This window comes from Gymnoscopelus braueri (genome assembly GCF_963280865.1).
Source record: "Gymnoscopelus braueri genome assembly, chromosome: 6".
In the NCBI taxonomy this organism is placed as follows: domain Eukaryota; kingdom Metazoa; phylum Chordata; class Actinopteri; order Myctophiformes; family Myctophidae; genus Gymnoscopelus; species Gymnoscopelus braueri.
The window spans coordinates 45,358,938-45,379,106 of NC_137607.1; the positions used below are offsets into that span (position 1 = coordinate 45,358,938).

General features: G+C 42.6%; 2 protein-coding genes across 2 annotated transcripts; one reads left to right on the forward strand and one right to left on the reverse strand.

The window, feature by feature from the left end:
• Positions 1-16,885: 16,885 nt before the first annotated feature.
• On the reverse strand, positions 16,886-17,995 carry LOC308086965 (fructose-bisphosphate aldolase B-like; the record flags this gene model as incomplete). Its single annotated transcript, XM_080430606.1, has 1 exon — positions 16,886-17,995. The coding sequence occupies one exon, from the start codon at positions 17,993-17,995 to the stop codon at positions 16,886-16,888; it is 1,110 nt and encodes a 369-aa protein (XP_080286732.1).
• A 1,380-nt stretch (positions 17,996-19,375) lies between these two features.
• Positions 19,376-19,750, forward strand: LOC308086967 (mitochondrial import inner membrane translocase subunit TIM14-like; the record flags this gene model as incomplete). Its single annotated transcript, XM_080430609.1, has 1 exon — positions 19,376-19,750. One exon carries the CDS (start codon positions 19,376-19,378, stop codon positions 19,748-19,750), a length of 375 nt encoding a protein of 124 aa, XP_080286735.1.
• Between the last annotated feature and the right edge of the window lie 419 nt (positions 19,751-20,169).

A 20,169-nucleotide genomic window follows, 5' to 3' on the forward strand; every position in this document is an offset into this window, starting at 1 on the left:
GTATAGTTATACAAACTACACTGTGTGTGTTTGTGTGTTTGTGTGCGTGTGCGCGTGCGTGTGCGCGCGTGTGTGTGTGTGTGTCTGCGTCTGTGTGTAGCATGCCGCACAGCTGAGTTTAGGGAAAAACCAACACGTTCCTGACCCAAAATAAGCCCCTCTTGTGTTCTTGGAGCTTTGAAATGGGATCTTAAAAACAAGAGCTAGGCCTTAACCACTCTCTCTAATTAGGGATACCCACAGGCACGCAGGCTCGCACACACACTGAAACACACACACACACACACACACACACACACACACACACACACACACACACACACACACACACACACACACACACACACACACACACACACACACACACACACACACACACACACACACAGTACACTACACACCACACACACACACATACGCAAAGACGCAGGGAATAAAAAAAGGTGCACATCAAAGCAAAGAACACAGAACATAGTTTCTGTAGTGTATGTACAAATAAAGAGGCTAAAAAAGGACAAGCTGTTGGTATAAAGAACAGGGGTGTTCTGGGTAAAGGAGTACATCGTAAAATCCTGTTCATTTATCCATTTCGTTGGTGTCGGGCAAGAAACCTCCTATCCCCATATGCTAACCTTTTGTGTTTTTTCGTAAATTAATGGCCTACATGATCATACTACAGCGCCACACAGAAGCATCAAAAGTAGCAGATCCACAAGCTCAAATCTGCAGATTTAGCTATTTTTCTATTTGAATCCTGAAAAGTAACAGTTTTTGCTTTTGGACATATGAGGTTTCTACCCGACAGAGACGATTTGTAACTCAGAGAGTGTATCAATGAACACTGCATGCTGCCATATTTTTCTTTTGTGAATAAAATGTTATTTGGCCAATCTGTATGAAAGAGTGTGTTAATACAATACAACGTCTCTGTCGGGTGGAAACCTCATTATGTCCAAAACTGTAACTTTTCAGGGTTCGAATGAAAGAAATAGCTTTCGTGTGACACTGTAGTATGATCAAGTAGGGCGTTAATTTCAGAGAAAAAAAACAACACACACAGTTAAAATATGGAGAGGTTCCTGCCCGACAGCAACAATAACTTAACACCATTGCAGCACTTGGCTGTAGTCGCTCTACCTGCTCTTCTATTGAGAAATAGAAGAGCCATAGCTGTAGGCTATTGGGGCCGTAGGCCATATAGCTGACAGGCAGGCTGGGAATCAGAAGGTCCCCGGTTCGCCCCCCCGGAGGGCCTACTCTTACAGTATGTGTCAAAGTGTCCCTGAGCAAGACTCTTAACCCTAACTGCTCCCCGTGTGATGTATTAACAGCACCCACTTCTCCTATCGCTGCTGTTGCCTATCGTACTACAGCTCAACACAAGTCACACAAAAGCATCAAAAGTAGCAGATCTGCAGGCTCGAAACGCGGCTATTTTTGCTTCTTTTCATCTGGTGTTTTCATCAGAATGATGGGGCACAATTATTTTAGCACTTAGCACAAACAGTGACTGCAGCTTTCAACAGAGCAGAACATTATAAACGTCAGCACTCAAAACAAGTTGAAATTATTTTAATTGTGGTGAGAAACCGGACAATTTTGGTTGTGGATGTTGAAAATGTTAGTGTTTCAGAGACATTCGACGGGACTCGGCTTTTAATCTCTGCTGACAGAATCTGTCAGCACCGCTGCCCTAAACCTGTAGTGTTGTTGTTAGTTGGAATAAACACAGAAACACCAGGGAGGAAGTGGACTAGGAAAGGGGAGGCGCCAAACTGAGTTCCTGTTTCTGCACAGAAAAGGAGGTGGTGCCCCCCAGAGGCGAAAACATAACATATAACAATAACATTAATTTTTTTACCGAACAGGTTCCCAGATTACCCAGCTTTAAATCTAGACAAGGCAAACCGGGACGCCTGGGTCACCGTATGCATGAAGCTCAAAACGTAATCATCTCTCTAAACGTGTCTTTCTATCTTAGCTCAGCAGTAGAGATCTCCACGCTTGCACGGCGGGGAAACCCGGGTTTCGGAAACCCCGGGCGGGTAAAGGACATAGAAGTTACGGATAATGAATTGCATCTTTAAATGAACACTGAGGAGGATTTATCTGTGCGTACGACGGTCAAGGAGTGGATCCACCACCACTGTGAAGGGCTGTAAAGAAGCCTCTCTCTCTCTCTCTCTCTCTCTCTCTCTCTCTCTCTCTCTCTCTAGTATTATTGGCACGGCCATTGGAGCAGCAGCGTGGGGCTGTGAATGGGCTGTGAATGGGCTGGCTGTCACTTAACATCTCGTCTCTGTCGGGTGGAAACCTCATATGTCCCAAAACTGTTGCTTTTCAGGATTTCAAATTCAAAAGTATCAAAAGTAGCAGCTCTAACAAGCTCGAAACGCGGTTGTGGATCTGCCACTTTTGATGCTTTTGTGTGACGCTGTAGTATGATCAAGTATATTGCCGTTAATTTACGGGGGAAAAACACCAAAAGTTAGAATACGGACATAGGAGGTTTCTGCCCCGACATCAACAATCTATGCTCTTTTTGAGTAATGCTTCACGTGACGCCGCGGAGAAGCAGCCGCCGTCCTGCCATTCTCATGGTAATGTCTTTCAATTTCCCCCCACAAAGAGCATACATATCTCATACAAAAGATGTCCTCACACACCAGACTCTCTCTCTCTCTCTCTCTCCCTCTGTCTGTAGCCTATCTGTGTGTGTCTCTCTTGCACCCACATACATGAATATACACACCCTCTCACAGTGTCCTTTTTCATTGGACGGATACAGTGATTACTTGTCTGAGACACAGTCTGAGGCACACACTGACGCATTGAGATATATGCACAGATACGACGTGAGACGCACGCACGCACGCACACGCACACACGCACACGCACACGCACACACACACACACACACACACACACACACACACACACACACACACACACAAAACACACGCACGTCACGTACCCACCACACTCATTTGCATGCACTCGTGCACACTACCCCTCAAACTCCCATGTTCATTATATCTGCTCTGTCTTCTGGGTGCAGCAGGGATGCAGCCAGTGCTCACCGCTAGTATTGTCTTTCTCACACATAGAAACACACACACACACACACATGCACGCATGCACGCACGTGCACACACACATGACAATGAGAAAATTCAGTCCCTTTCTATCCACACCTGCTTCTATCATCCTCATCATCATACTCCTCTCTCTCTCTCTCTCTCTCTCTCTCTCTCTCTCTCAGTATAAAGTAACCTTTCTTTCTCTCTCTCTCTCGTCCCCAGCTGGTTGCTGTTTGTTCCCCTAAATAACCATTCCTCTCAGCTTGTTAACAACAGGACCTCCAATCAAGAGATAAATGCTGTTTATTGTATGTCGTTGTGCTGATACACAAGGGTGGAAACCTTGTAAGTCCACAACAGTTACTTTTCAGGACATGGAAAAGGACCTGTTCCAATGGATCCAATGTAGCTATTATGTAGTCACAAGCTCTACTTTTCATTGGTTAGATATTAATAAAACCCACAGAAAGACTCAACCACTTTCAGTTTCTCTGTATATATTATTTTTCTTTAAAAATTTGCTAAAATAGCAGATCTACAGGCTCACAACGCGTCACATCACTACAAATTGTGAGCTTGTATATCTGTTTTTGTTTAGTTTTTTTAACTTTTGTCTGACACTGGAGTATGACGAAGTCGGGCATTAATTTAAGGAACAAAACATAAAAAGTTGAATTATGGCGATACAAGATTTCTACCCGACAGCGACGATGTGTAACAAGCAGACCTCTCTCTCTCTCTCTCTCCCTCTCCCTCTCCCTCTCTCTCTCTCTCTCTCTCTCTCTCTCTCCCTCCCCCCCCCTCTCTTGGACTAAAGACAGCATTTGATTGACTGTCTTGCCTGTGTGTTTTCCTTCTGCATTCATTCGTTCTACAGTGAATGCATTTAAAGTGTTATCTCTGCAATTACTGCCGTGCTGCACGCGCCGCTCTGCTTGATTAAGTGCTGAACTGAGTGAGTGAAGGTCTAGGTCGGCGTGGGGACAGCGTTGCATACCCAACATGCATGCTAAACTCCCCCCCAACGCATGCATGCATATTCTGACCAGAATCAGCTCTATTGTCACATCACAGGTTTAAAGGAGTAAAAAAGTGTGTGAAATTCGTTTTCGTGCATAGTTCCCATCGTATCGTTATTTCCATGGAAAAAAAGAAAGGGAAGAAGAAGAGAGGGGGGGGGGGGGCGAGGTGGAAAGGAGATCAAACAAGAAAAAAAAAAAAAAAAGTTATCTACATGACAGCAGCCACTATAAACATGTGTGCTTAAACAAAGAATGGCTCAAGTCTCAACAAGCACTGGAATACTCATTAGGGATATTTCCTTTTTTATCCAATTCAGTGTTCCTACACTAATATATGGTAATATATGCTTTAGGTGAATCCTAGCACCATCTACAGTATGTTAGTCCAACTTGTACATGTCCAATCTGTATGGTAGAGTATGTTAAAACAATATAACGTATACAATTGGGGTGGTATGTATTTTGTCTCCCTGCTCTTCTATTGACCCATTTAGATCGTGTCAAAGGTCGTGTCCAGCACTTTCTGCAGGAAACCGGGTTCAAATCCGGGGTAGAAGGGGAAAGTTACATAGTGCAGCTTTAATGCTACGACCACATTTATGATCACTTTGAACCACTTTCCACCAGACATTCCTGTGTTGGGCTCATTCGGCTGCCGTGCTAAGGGGTCCGGTGGATGGGTGGGCCGTGTGCATTCAAGGTTTCAAGGTTTAACTTTATTTGTCAACAATACCAATTACAAAGTAAAAGGCATGTGAAATTAATTGTGCGCTAAAACCAACACAGCAGCTATACAGTCTCAAGAGTTAACCCATTCAATACGGGAACGCATACTGTGTCATTTTTTATTTTTTTAGCTATAACCATTATTTTATACTTTGGCTATTCAAAATGCAGATATACAAGCTCATAGCACGGCACCGAGTACCGTGCTACGAACTTGTAGATCTGCAAAATAATATATTAATCGTGAAAATTGTAAAAGATTTGCACAAATGCAAATCTACAAGCTCCGAGCTTGTAGATCTGCGATTTTTGAATAGCCAAAGTATTTATAAAATAATGGTTAAAGTGGTTACACAGATGCTTTCCCGGTTTTAATGGGTTAAGACATTAAAACTCAATGTTAAATGTGATCTGTGTTAAAAATATATAATATAATATCTATATTAAAGTCTAAACTACCTGAAGGTGCATGACAGAATCGGTCAATATAGCAGCATAAATGGCTCATTTTCAGAACATGTTTGTTTGAATATAGGACTAATATATTATTAGTGCTGGTAGCAGACGTTCCCAAGTGCCACTGGTCAGGGCGGTATTCTCATATAGTGGATTTTCTCTAAGAAGTTGAATTAATGTCTTAGATGGCTGCCAGAGTAATCGACGGGACAAAATTTAGTCAGTCGAGGTGATAGGGTCTTCGGTCAAAGCGATACTATCTTCTCTCAATTATCAATATTAATGTTTAACACAGATTATTACTGAGTTCAATACTCTATTGGCCTATACTGGTGGTTTGGTATTCACCATATTAGGGCAGCCCTCGGGCAGAACTGCTTCATAACTCATTCATATATTCCTCTTAAGGAAATGTCCATATAAAGACATCTCCGTAACAAACATAGTATACTTTAAGATCATATTAATCTTATAGATCTTATGATCTATCGCTTCATCATTTAAATCTTAGTGTTTTGCCAATTATTTGAGGGGCCGACTTGCAATAATACCCTCGCGTCCCACAGGTTGTGAATCACTGGGTTTAACCCATTAACACATTTACCGCCGGGCCCGTAGTTCTACGGGCCGTTAAATCCAACGGTTAAGCGCCAATCCCGTAGCCTACGGGCTGTGGTGCTTTTTCCTTTTTTTTTTTTAATTTTCTAGGGGGACCATTTTCAGTGTAACACCACCCGATCGGACCGGAAGTGCGATCACGTTTTTTGTTTCCCGTCTGTCTCCATTCTAAGTCGTACACATAAACCCCTGTAAAAGCTGTACAGGACATGTAGTTTTTCATCCTCGCATTTCCCATGTTAACTTAAACGATCAGAACTCAAACATGGCGGCTCCGTTTGACACGCGGTCTCGACGAGTAGACACCAGGACATGTGCCCGTTGTTTACAAACATTGGATCGGGCAATCTAAAGGATTTTAACGGGGCCTATGGCGACCTGAAAAAAACTAAAAACAACAATAAAACCTTGGCACTGGTGAGTACATTATGAGATTAGCCCTTGGCGGTGGATGTGTTAAGACCTGAGGCCGATTCTACAAAATAATGTCTTCTAAATCAGAACAGTTTTCTGAAACACTTTTGTTGCTATAATATCAGTGGTGCTCAAACCTGTTCATGTCAAGGTCAAGGTCAAAATTATATGTATTTGGCCGCAGACCCCCATCTGTAAATATTTTGTTCCAGGGACCCCCAGAAGCAAAGATTTTAGTCAAAAATGTTCCCTTAAAAAATATATATATATTCATAGATTTGCACAAATGTTCAAGATTTTGCAAAAATAGCATATCTACAAGCTCATAGCGCAGCACTCGGTGCCGCGCTATGAGCTTGTATATCTGCTATTTTTGAATAGTTTTTGAATGGCTAAAATAAAAAAAATTACACAGATGCGTTTCCGTATTGAACGGGTTAAAAGACAGTAACGATAATATAACTCCTTGTTGGATGACATTATATGAGACTTTCACAGCTTTGCGATAAGAGACAATGAATAATTCCACAGAATGCCCCCCCCCCCCCTCCCCCCTCCCGGCCTCTATCATGGATCCAGTGTTTAGAAACAGAGCTGTTGGTTGGTATTGTAATGTAATTGGCTGTGTGTGCTGTGTGTCAGATTGAAGGTCTGATGTACAGACAGTATATATGGGCTGATGAGCAGTCTAACAATCTGGACAGCTGTAGGGCTATTGTTGCCTGATAACCCAGTGTGTGTAGACAGCGCGCAATACCCCCCCCCCCCCTCCCCCAACACACACGCCATGCATACGCACACACACAGATAGAGAACATGCGTGTACAGACATACACACACGGCATGCGGCACACACACACGCACACACACACACACACACACACACACAGATAGACAACATGCACGTACAGACATACACAGTACACACACGCCACGCATACGCACAGATTACACTACGCATACAGACACACACTGGGCATGCATACACACACCACGTGCACATACAGACACACGCACGCACACGGCATGCAGAATACAGCACACACTCACATGCAGTCCTGCATGGATGCACTCACACACACACACATACAGCACACACACACACACACACACACACACACACACACACACACACACACACACACACACACACACACACACACACACACACACACACACACACACACACACACACACACACACACCCTCTTGCTCTAAATAAGCATATGAAGCATATAATTCTCCATGGAGGGGCCATTTAAGGGGGCATTATGGCCCATTTTAAAATCTCATTAGTGGGGCAGCTGCATTTTGCTACCACATGCTGCTGATTGTGGCGCCTTTTTGAGTTGTTTTGTTTTGGTGGGGGTCCAGTAAGACCCCCAACCGCTGCCAAAGACAAAAAACACACAAACACACATGTTCAAATCGTTAACACGGATAAGATCCATGTGGCACAGGCGTGAATTCCCAGGTCACCCTTATTACATACTTACAGCAACGTACAACTATAAGAAGATGTTTTATGTTTGTATTGTAAGTTCCTCTAGATAAGAATAGATCCATAAATATCTGAGAACATGTGTCCATACAAAGTTAACCACTGAGCATATCCCTATTTTGGGTATTTAGAAAGTGGTTAAAAGAGCTGATCTACAGGCTCACAAAGTTTACTGTGAGCTTGTCGATTTGCTATTTGCGCACAAACACCGTTGTTTGACGAAGCATAAAGTAGGGCATTAGTGGTTAAAGGTATACATAGTATAATCACATTTCTCCAAGTCACTGTAGGGAATGTCATTAATGTAGAAAATTATGGTTTTATTAACTAGATAACATCTTGCACAATAATGAAATGAGGATAATTGTTTGACTAATTTACAGAATCTGCCACTAGCTTGGGAACGAATTCCTATCGGTGTCCCCCCCAACCCCCTCTGTCTCTGTCTCTCCATCTGTCTATAGATCATAAAAGCCTGTTGGCATTTTGTAGTACATATTTCCAGATTCAACCCCAATTAAGCGCCTGTTGTAAAAAAGAAAAAATAAATAAATAGTATGGCTATAAAAAGGATTCAAGGACACACAGCAGAATTGTTTGACCAAGTCTGCTTTCTGTCAGTTAAAAAAAAAATACTGCCTTTAACACCACTTTCAACCGTAAATGGGTGGAAACAGCAGAGAAAACCTGTGGAGAAAACCAGCATTTGGTCATCGGTGTCATCACCACACTCAAACCCAGGATTTTCCCACACAAATAAAAACCAAACACCTGCCGGTTTGCCAAACAAACGGACTCCACCTGGAGTGAAAGCATCACAATGTGCACAAAGCAACAGTCTGCAGTATTGTCCTGCCCTGCTGCTACACGCCATGCCAAAAATAACGCTGAAACATTAACAGACGTGTCGAGACCACGATGACGGGTGGGAAATAAAGATGCTTTATTGCCTAGTAGTATGAGGTCTCTTCATGTTTCCCAGGGAATTATTTTTAGCACGTGTTGCAATCCCACCCCATAGATCAAACGATTAACCACTTTCAACAAGGCGTCCCCTTTTTTGGGCACGTCATTATTGGCAAAAATCTTTAAAATGTGGAAGTGATGCAACGCGATCGTCTATCTTCGTGTGGCACCATTGTATCTAACTATCTAACTATCTAACTATAATCTAACTATAATTTGACTAACCTCTGTGGCCATGGGTGGGTGTGTGCCCGTTTCTCCTCACTGGCTGGAGCACTTGATCTGATTTTGCACACAGCCATTGCCCATTACCATCTGAACTTAACTGCGAAGCCCGTTTCTCAATTTCATCAAATCTCAATGGCTAATAAATCTTTTTATTAGCCATTATGTGTCAAACAATGGGAGATAACGTTGCCAGGTTTCGCGCGAGAAACAAGCAGCAAGGTCTGTACTTTCGCCTGCGCCCTTCACCGGGGCTTGGGTGCTCATATCCCCCTACGGGTATGGTCTATCATGATTAATTCAAGTATAAAGTAAGTATGGCTTAAAGCTACAATGCGTACATTTGTTTTGTGTAAATAAAATGCGATGTGTATGGTAGAGTATGTTAACACATAACTAACACGGCTGTGGTGGTTGTAGTTGGTCTACTGTTCTAATTGAGACACATATATCCTGAGGTCCTACTGGTTTCAAAAAGTGATATTGCATTAAGTTCAGAACGCAATATATCCTCCGCCCCAAATGGGCTTTCTGCATTAGCTCAGCAGTAGAAACCTGTTCAGGACGTATGGACAGTACGAGGTAGTGGAGCTGCATCAAAGTCATATGTTGTCTAAGGCTGCAACAACTAATCGATTAATCGATTAAAAATCGATTACTAAATTAATCGAATGGAATTACGAATTTGATCATCGATAATCGAAAAAAAAATAAGTGTCTTTTATTTATTTTGATATGTATTTTATGGGTAGTAGCTTAATCAGCAGCTGAGCAAAATTGTATAACATGTACTTTTTAATTAATTATTCATCTGTATTGTCTTTATTGTTAGATAAAGATGCTAAAACAACCTAAAATCAAAATTATAAGGTAATTGCTAAATAAGTGCGATAATCCGATTAATCGATTAATCGTTAAAATAATCGACCGATTCATCGATTATGGAATTAATCGTTAGTTGCAGCCTTAATGTTGTCGCTGTTGGGCAGAAACCTCTTATCTCCATATTCTAACTTTTTGTGTTTTTTTCCGTAAATTAACGCCCTACTTGATCATACTGTACTACAGCGTCACGCAAAAACATCAAAAGTAGCAGACCTTCAAGCTCGAAACACAGTTTTGGACATATGAGGTTTTCATCCGTGGCGATGTGCTTTGATCTGCTGGATGAAAACAAGATGTGTGTAGAAAGGCATTCCTAACTGAAGAGTTTCACTTCAACCATATGAATGAAAAGCTTTACATCCACTATTTGAATCACATTCCTTAAAGCGGAAATATGTAACTTTTTTTTATGAATAAAATGTTTTTTTTTAATGCTAGGGTATGTTAATACAATATAACTTATACAATTGGGGTGGTTGTACTTTGTCTTCCTGCTCTTTTATTGAGACATTTAGATCGTGTCAAAGGTCATGTCTCACCTATAGACACAGAATCTGACAGGAATTGTGACCTGATGGTCAAGAAAGATTCAATGTATCCCCAAACAGGCAGGCTCTATTAGCTCAATGGTAAAAATGGCAGCACTTGCACAGGAAACCGGGTTCAAATCCAGGGTAGAAGAGGAAAGTTACATAGTGCAGCTTTAACCTTGTTCAGACTGCATAAAACCAATCCGACTCGGAAATCTGATTTGGGCTGCATGGATGTGGGCTGCCAGTCTGAACCAAGGACTAAGTATAGAGGGTGGTTAATCATTGTCATGAAAAGTGCCAAGCTAAGTGCTTTATGAATTACCACCACTCAAGCCTTTTGTGATTTTCTGCCTACAAAACATTGTGTTCTTGAGGAAATCATAATCAGTATCAAATACGGACAGATGAATATCACGGAGGAGGAACATTGTATCAATCAAATTAATTAAAATCACATTCATTCATAATGCAGAACAACACCGCACAAGTCGGATTTTAATCAAGTACAAACACAGTATTATTGTGTGCTTAATGATAATATTCCCTCGGGTTAATTTACGAGATGATTCACTGGAACACGACTATTGTGAAGTGAAATGTTGCTATCGATTGTTTTTTTTTCTTCTTCTTTGATGCAACACTGTAATGATAACAAAAAAATATGTTTACACCTCAAAATCAGTTTTTTGTTGAAAACGTCTGCTGAGATGAAATGATCATTCTTTCTCCAGTGGTGAAAAGTAACTAAGTACATTTATTCAAGTACTACTGTACAGGTTTTTAGGTACTTTTTCTTTACTTGAATATTTCCATTTTTCAATTCTTTATACTTTACTTCTACTCCACTACATCTCAGAGGCAACTACTGCACTACAATTACTTGACAGCTTTAGTCACTAGTTACTTTGTAGAATTAGATTATTAATACAAATCCTAGGACCCCAATGGAAACAAGGACTTTTTTGGTGTTACCTTTTAGACAAAGTGTTTGACTGTACTCGTGCTGTTTTTACAATCAATCAATCCTACATTAACCATGTAAGCCCTATTTTATACTATTACAATTAGAAAATATTTACAATTAGAAAATAGCAGATCTACAAGCTGCAGAAGTTTAACCAATTTGGAAACAGTGTACAGTGTACTTTTACTTTGGTACTCCAAATATATTTTGATGCCATTATTTTTCAACTTTCACTCAAGGAAAATGTCTGATACAAGACTTTTACATGTAGTATTTTGTATACTTTTTTTAGAGGACTTTTTTCTCCCCGGTGTTCACGCTCTGAGTTTTCTTTTGGTGACTGCAGATGAGTTTTGGAAGCTATGGTAAACATACACGCTGGTTGGTGGGTTAGTTGGTACACACACACCTTTGGGCAGATTTCTGGCACACTGTCGGTGCAATGTGCAATGACGGGTGTGAGAAAAACGTGTTAGTGTTAGCGGGGAAGAGTGGGAAAAAAAGAAAAGAAAACTCATGCAGTGGAGTGTAGAATTTAGCAGGGACTATTTTTATGCCGGAAAAAAAGAGAAAAAAACTCAGAGCCTGTACTTTAAGAAAGGGTCACGCAAGGCAAGATGGAGGCGCGCCATATACGAGACTCTGGCAGATGTGACCGGCTGTGCAACAAGGAGACAGCGCTCTCTCTCGCTCTCTCTGCCTTCCCATTCTTTTTGTCTCTTCCTTCTGTCTGTTTCAGAGTCGGCAGCACCATGTGCACCATTTCAACCCCCCCATACACACACACACACACACACACACACACACACACACACACACACACACACACACACACACACACACACACACACACACACACACACACACACACACACACACACACTTAGGAAATTGGCAAAACGGTATGTGAGCTATATATATATATATGTGTGTTCAAGTATCTCTTGTTCAAATGATAGGATGAGGTTTATTGAAAATTATTCAGGCGCAATGAAACCCATTATGTTTTCAGTAGTGTGGGAACTGGAGTCTGTCACAAAATAGTCTCTTAAATAAAGCAGTGCGTTTTCAGGGCGAAAAAGAAAACGTAGTTATGAATGGAAATTGCAGTTTGCACGCAGTTATTCTGAGTCAATATTGCTTTAGCGGTTACCACTGTATGCCAACCGTGTGACACTTTGGCTAGAGTAAGCAAATAATGGTTTTAAAGCCATTCAGCTTGTCAAGGCCTCCAGATGAATAACCCTACGGGTCTGTTTTGAGATGTCTGGAATAGACTGCTGTTGCCGAGTGTGAAGGTTAAACGCACACAGAGCCATCACCGGCCCGGCTATGAATGCACAACAAACGGAGGCATTGAAATGATAAGCAATGCAAAGAAAAACATGCTGTCTGACTGCTTTGTTACTTAGTTTGACTGCACTGGCGATGGGGATGGCAACTACCGTATACTTCATTCTGCTGTTGTTAAAAAGTCACATTGTATAGGGAAAATAATTGAGAACAACATTCAGAGAGGACAAGTGGTTCCCAACCTTTTTTCCTTGGAGCTCCCCTTCTTATATGTGACAAAAGCCCCCCACACATGCGCACACACAAGGTTTCAAATAATGAGTTAAACAAATGATAAAGTAATCCTGTGAGCAGCAAACAGCTCAACATTCTGACTTTCTATGCTGAGTCGTCTACACAAGAATGCTACGAATGGCACTAGGTGTCACATGGAAGGACTCCATCAGAAACGTGGACCTCTACAGGGACCTACCCACCACAGGTCACAGACAAGGTCAGAGAGAGAAGGATATTTGAACTGTGAATCACGAAAAGCTAGCCTTGGGGAGTCCCAGAACAAAAACACGAGAGCTTGAAATGAGTATAATAACCCTTTGATTATTTAGTTATTTTGAAATACCTTTTGCAAAGCACTTTGAATTGTATTAAAAATGTGCTTTGTACATTTATTGAACAAATCAACTATCGGATGTGCCAGAATTTCCTTCATTTGAAAAGACAAAACTGAGGTCGTTTTTGGGGCCAGCCAAGGAAGAACAATTAAAAAGCAGTGTTCAGCTTCAATCAGTACTGATAAAAAACACAACCCCAAGCCAGAAATAATGGGGTAGTCATGAACTCGGACCTGAATTTCAACAGCCACATTAAGACAATTACAAAGTCTGCCTATTATCACCTTAACTCATTCACTACCATTCACTAAATAGCCCAAAAAGCCCAGACTGCCAGGATTTTCCGGTTTTCTTACCTTTTCAAGTAGTCACAGAATATTTATCTCCAGTATGATCGATCCCCTGATGGTTGCTAATCACGGAGGGTTTCACTGTGCTTCCGTGAAGAAAAAAAAAATGTCATTGCGATTCCCGTTCGCTTGTTATACCCAGTTGAAAATTGCATGTTTCGCTCAAAAATACATAGTAAAACACAAGAGCCGAGATTCAGAATATTCCCCTAATACTTTAACCAGGAAGTGAATGGAGCAGTACATCTTTGGATCGCGTTATCTCCTGGTTCTGTGTGAAAAACGGGGGGAAAATAAATAAATAATATATATATTTTTGTAATTATTATAATGTTTTTAAGAGACGTCAAAAGACGTCATTGGCGGTGTGGGCTTACAAAAAACAGCCGTCAAAAGACGTCATTGGCAGGGAATGAGTTCATGTATCGTCTCTGTCGGATGGAAACCTCATTATGTCCAAAACTGTTACTTTTCAGGATTGAAAATAAAAAAATAGCAAAAGTAGCAGATCTACAAGCTCAAAACGTGGCACTTCACGCCACGTTTCGAGCTTGTAGATCTTCTACTTTTGGTACCTTTGTGTGACGCTGTAGTATGATCAGGTAGGGCATTAAATTACGAAAAAACTAAAAAAGTTAAAATATGGAGATAAGAGGTTTCTCGCCCCCGACAGCAAAGATAAGGTCTGGAGGCACTGATAGCCAAGTGGATAAGGCACGTACCACGTAGGCCATACATGGGCAACTGGCGGCCCCCACCTTCACTTATTGCGGCCCACAGGTTAATATCGGAAAACTGATATATTATTGATTTCAGCTGTTACAATTCCAAACATGCAAACATGACCCACTGTAATTACTTCAGTATATATTAGCAGCTTAATGACCATGTTTTTTTTTTATGTCCAATGTATTTGTAATTAAGTTCATAAAGTTAACATAAGTATAACTAAATGCATTTGAAATTAAATAAAAATGTTACTTTTCAGGATTCCAATTCAAAAATAGCAAAAAGAAAAAAACTGGATTCCAATTCAAAAATAGCAAAAATAGCAGATCTACAAGCTCAAAGCGCGTCGCAGCGCGATGCGTTTTGAGCTTGTAGATCGGCTATTTTTGCTACTTTTGTGTGACATAGTATGGCGAAGTACGGCATTAATTTACGAAAAAAGTAAAAAATAAAAATAAAATACCCGACAGTATATGCAATGTGGCCCTCTGGAGTGAGTGTGGAAATATAGTGTCCCACTCCATCATCAAAGTTGCCCACCCCTGACATAGGCTCTGGTGCCTGACAGCGACTCCCGGGTTGGATTCCCCAGCCCGGATGACCTTTGCGGAATGTCACTCCCCGTCTCTCTCTCTCTCCCTCCCTGTTACATGTCTCTCTAGTCTCTACACTGCAATAAAGGCAAAAACAAATAAATAAATAAAAAAGGATTAAGGGCCAATGTGTCTATGTATTCATCTTCAGTGGACTTGACTACTGTAACGCCATCTGGCAGGAACAAATGCCACATCGCTTTTCTCCACCATCAGCAAATTCTTCAAACCAATGGAAACCATCACCCTCTTATTCACCACCAGCAAATGTGAGAGAAAAAAAATTACATAAAGGGCTGTTCACGTTGAGCACTATAGCTATAACTATAAAAATATAGTAGTATAAAATCGTTCTAAGTCAAGTGGATGGCAGAGTTCACATAATTCACGATATAGTTATCGTTACAGTTGCTCAGTGTGAACGGCCCTTAAGTTAGGATTTTATATTGTAGATTAGGGTCACAGAGATAGACAATTGTATGAAATGGGAGTCCGAGGCCTAATGCTTATCAAACTGGGGGCCCTTGAAATGAAAAAGAACCACTGCTCCACCTCCAAAGTCCTCACTATAAACTCCAATATTTTCAGAATTCACCTGATCAACACTCGCTTTCCTCTCAATCAAAGAATCCATTTCAAAATTGGGCTCCCTCATGAAAGAGATCTCAATGGGACCTCACCCATGTATAAATAAAAGTCAAATAAATAAAATAGAAAAATCACCACCTACAAGGCACTCAATGGCTCCCCCCAGCTCCGAACCTGGGGCGACAACAGGGCTTTTTCTGTTGCTGCCTCTTCCCTTTGGAACGCACTCCTCTACCAAAAAGATGCCCCCTCCCTCCCTCCCTCCCTCCCTCCCTTCCTTCCTTCAAAACCCTGCTCAAAAACCACCTCTTCAATATTTCTTTCCCCAGCTAAAATCTCAACCCCCTTGTTTTACTATTTCTATTGATTTTACCCTTGGACATAACTTTTTATTGTTTTGTTTTTCCTAATAAAGTAGTTTTTATTCCCCCATGTAAAGCACAATATAAATCTTATATATTATTATTAATCACTTGAACCTTGTGTCCCTATACAAGTGGTTCCCAGCCTTTTCTCCTTGGAGCCGCCCCTTCTTATATGGGACAAAAGCCCCCCACCCACATACACACACACACACACACACACACACACACACACACGGTTTCAAATAATGAGGGAAATAATGATAAAGTAATCCTGTGAGCAGAAAACAGATCAAAATTCTGACTTTCTATGCACAGTGTCTCATGGAAGGACCACATCAGAAACGTGGACCTCTACAGCACTGTTTGCCAAACAGTGGGTTGGGACCCATCTTCGGGTCGCGGACCAATTTTTATGGGTCGCGGGTAAATATCTCCTTTTTTCCGTTTCCTACGTTTAAAATATATCTATATATATTATTTCAAAAGATTAAAAAGTTTAAACATAATATTTTATGTATAAACAAAGGACAAATAAATCAAATAGAAAGATCACCACCTACAAGGCACTCAACGAACTGGCTCCCCCAGCTCCGAACCTGGACAACAGGGCATTTTCTGTTACTGCCTCTTCCCTTTGGAACGCACTCCTCTACCACAAAGATACCCCCTCCCTCCCTTACTTCAAAACTGTCCTCAAAAACCACCTCTTCAATGTTTCTTTCCCCCGCTAACCTATCAACCCCCTGTTTTACTATTTCTAGTGATTTTACCCTTGGATATAACTTTTTATTGTTTTGTTTTTCCTAATAAAGTTGTTTTCCTTTTCTTTCCCCCATGTAAAGTGACTTTGGGTAGTTAGTAAAGCACAATATAAATGCCGATATATTATTATTAATCACTTGAATCTTGTGTCCCTATACTGGGGGCTAGGGTTCGTTGTTTTTGTTGCATTTTTTGCATTAATGTTCACAATATATCATAGACATTATAGCTGGCTGCATAGAGGGACTGCTTGGAGGACTGGCCCGCTTTGCCAGTAGTGTTAGTGTACTGCCCTGTGGAGGCCAGGCCATTGATCTTAGCCCTGCTACAGAAAGCCTTCTGTGCAGCCTCCTTGTTGGCAGGTTTGCCTTGCCAGGCAGCGAGGGCAGAGGACTGGAGCGCACGGCCAAAAGAGAAGGTCAGTTTCCAGGGACGGTGGAGAGGAACCTGGTTGATGGCGTTCAGATTGAGAGAGGCCTCCTCCTCACTCTGGCCTCCAGACAGGAAGCAGATGCCAGGGACCGCGGCGGGAACGGCGCGCCTCAGAGCGGTGACCGTCGCCATGGCGACCTCCTGCGGGGTGTACTTCCTGGTGCAGGACTGTCCGGCGGTCACCATGTTGGGCTTGAGCAGCGTTCCCTCCAGGTAGACGTGATGGTCGGACAGAGCCTTGTACACCGCGGCCAGAACCTTCTCTGTGACGTACCGACAATGCGGCAGGTCGTGGTCTCCGTCGCGCAGGATCTCGGGCTCCACGACGGGCACCAGGCCGTTCTGTTGGCATATGCTGGCGTATCTGGCCAGGACGTTGGCGTTTTCTGCGATGGCGAGCGCCGACGGGCAACTATCTGAGATCTTGAGGACACACCGCCACTTGGCAAAGTCACAACCGTCCTTCTTGTACACAGCACAGCGCTCCGAGAGGCCGTCGAGACCTTGCGAGGTGGTCTCACCGTCTGTTCCGTTCAGAGCAACTGTACCTTTGTCCACCTTAATGCCAACAACGATGCCTTTTTCCTTGATGACCTCGGGGAGGAGAGCGCCGCTTTCCGACTTCTGGTAGAGGGTCTCGTGGAAGAGGATGACCCCACCCACACTTTCGGAGATGGAGGGGTCAACGGAGAAGAGGAGGTCACGGAAAAAGCGACGGTTCTCCTCAGTGTTCTCCACATTGATCTTCTGCAGGCATTTGCCCATGGTGCCCGTGGATTCATCTGCTGCCAGGATGCCCTTCCCTGGAGCCACCACCCTCTGAGCGATGTCACTGAGCTCCTTCTTCTGCTCTGGAGAGAGCCAAGGGAACTGATGAGTCATGTTGATAGTTATGGAAAGTTTAGCTTGGATTAAAAAAATCAAAAATGGCAACTATCTAAAGGACAAATTGTGAAGAAAAGACTAACAGTCACAAATTCTATTTTAGTTTAAAGAGAAGAGGAGGTGTTCAAGGTGACGCGAGTGGGCGTGTAGCTGCACTGGGGACGTCATTGGACGATGACATCTGACGTCACTGTGATGTCAGAAATGCAATTGCAGTGGACAGTACCCGTTTAAGCCAAGCCCCCAGAACCCAGCGGTTTCATTGAAGCCAAATGGACATGCTGGCCATTCATGGTACTGCAGGCCTGGGGCCTCAACATGAAAGAGCGAAAACGGTTTCGACCAATGGTCTCGACTCACGAGCGTGCGCACGTGCTTGCGCACGGGGCTGCGCGCTTCTGTGACGCAAAACGCGTCACCTCTGTGACGCGCTGAGGCCCTAAATAGGCCGCGCCCACCAAATTTCCAACCCGGAAGAAGGGGTGATTTAGGCCCATGCGCTGGGTGAGCAACTCAATGCAAGTGGATGGGAGGAGATTTCGGGTGCCCTCTCTATTATTTTTAACTCTATGGTTTAAGCAGGTACTACTGTATGTAGAGTAGTTAGGGCAGTACCCATTGTCAGTGGGTATGTAGAGGGTCAGGCCTACGTCAGGGGTCAGGGGCATTGTCAGAGTACCCTTTGTAACCGTCTGTGTCCCTATTGTGCCCAAATATGGAGATCCCTGATATCTTCAGTATATACATACAGTATTGGCATGCCCATATACTGTATGGGCATATCGGTCGGCTCAGTGGTTCTGGACAACCACCTATCCGAACGACTCGACCGGGCACAACATTTCCTTGCCTAGTATGCACAACATTTCCCTGCCTATGCGCGTGCCGAGTTTGAAGTCGGTCGGTCTCATAAAATATATGCACTTGACCATACAGTATGGGCATATAGCGATCGGATCTGTGGCTCTGGACAACCGGTTTGTTTATGGTTATGTCTGAGTCATAGTGACATGGCCACGGCCCGCCCGTCGGCCCTTCCATTAGCCAATTTCAGAGTTATTTCAGGGTCGCTTTCAGAGTAAATGCAGAGCTAGCCTATGATGGTAGTCAAGTATGACACTCCAACTTTGGGAGAGTTTTGGGATCTCCATGTATGGGCAAAAGGTGACACATGTTTCAACCAATCAGCACTGATTGATTGGCACTCATTATGTATATACAGTCTTTACGACAGTCTACAGCACTGTTATTCACATTTTCTTTTTTGACACGAGTGATAACGATGAGAAGTAGGTTGAACTTGTGACAGTTGATAACTGACAAAGGGGTCATAAGGTGAGGTTAGAACAGAGACGGGGGTAAAGACGTGACATAAACATGGCCAGTTCAGTGGCGGCTGTGGGACTGGCACTGGCGGCATTAGGATTTGCAGGCCGCTATGTGATGCGGGCTGTGAAACACATGGAACCCCAGATGAAACAAGCCCTCCCCAACTGGTCCAAGACTTTTGGAGGAGGATACTATAATGGTGGATTTGAAGCCAACATGACCACGAGAGAGGCTGCACTGGTTTTAGGCATCAGTCCCACAGCCAACAGGAATATGATAAGAGATGCCCACAGAAGACTTATGATCCTAAATCACCCAGACACAGGTGGATCTCCTTACCTGGCAGTAAAGATAAATCAAGCAAAGGATATTATGGATCGCCAGAATAAGAAATACAGTATATATAAATACGCTTATAAATAAATATTTATAAATATATTATAAAACACACACACACACACACACACACACACACTCCGAACCCTTTAGTGGTTTATCCTTTTGACAGATATGTACAAATATATTATGTTCATGTACATGCATTTATGTCAATACAAACTTTAATCAACCAATCAATACCCATCAGCGAAGCTATGCAGTAGGCCTACCCGTTATCAATTCAAGAGTATCATTGTATGTACGATGCAATCAGTACCTGTCCTGTACCTGTTATGAGTGCTTAGAGGTCAGCCTATGACGTGAGTATGATGTCATGATGATGCACCAACTCTTGTTTGAGTGGGAATCTCCATTTATCGGTATGGGTTTCAACCAATCAGCTTGGCGAGAGTGACGTGACAGACATCCAACCAATCAGCAAAGCCATGCAGCACCCGCTGTCA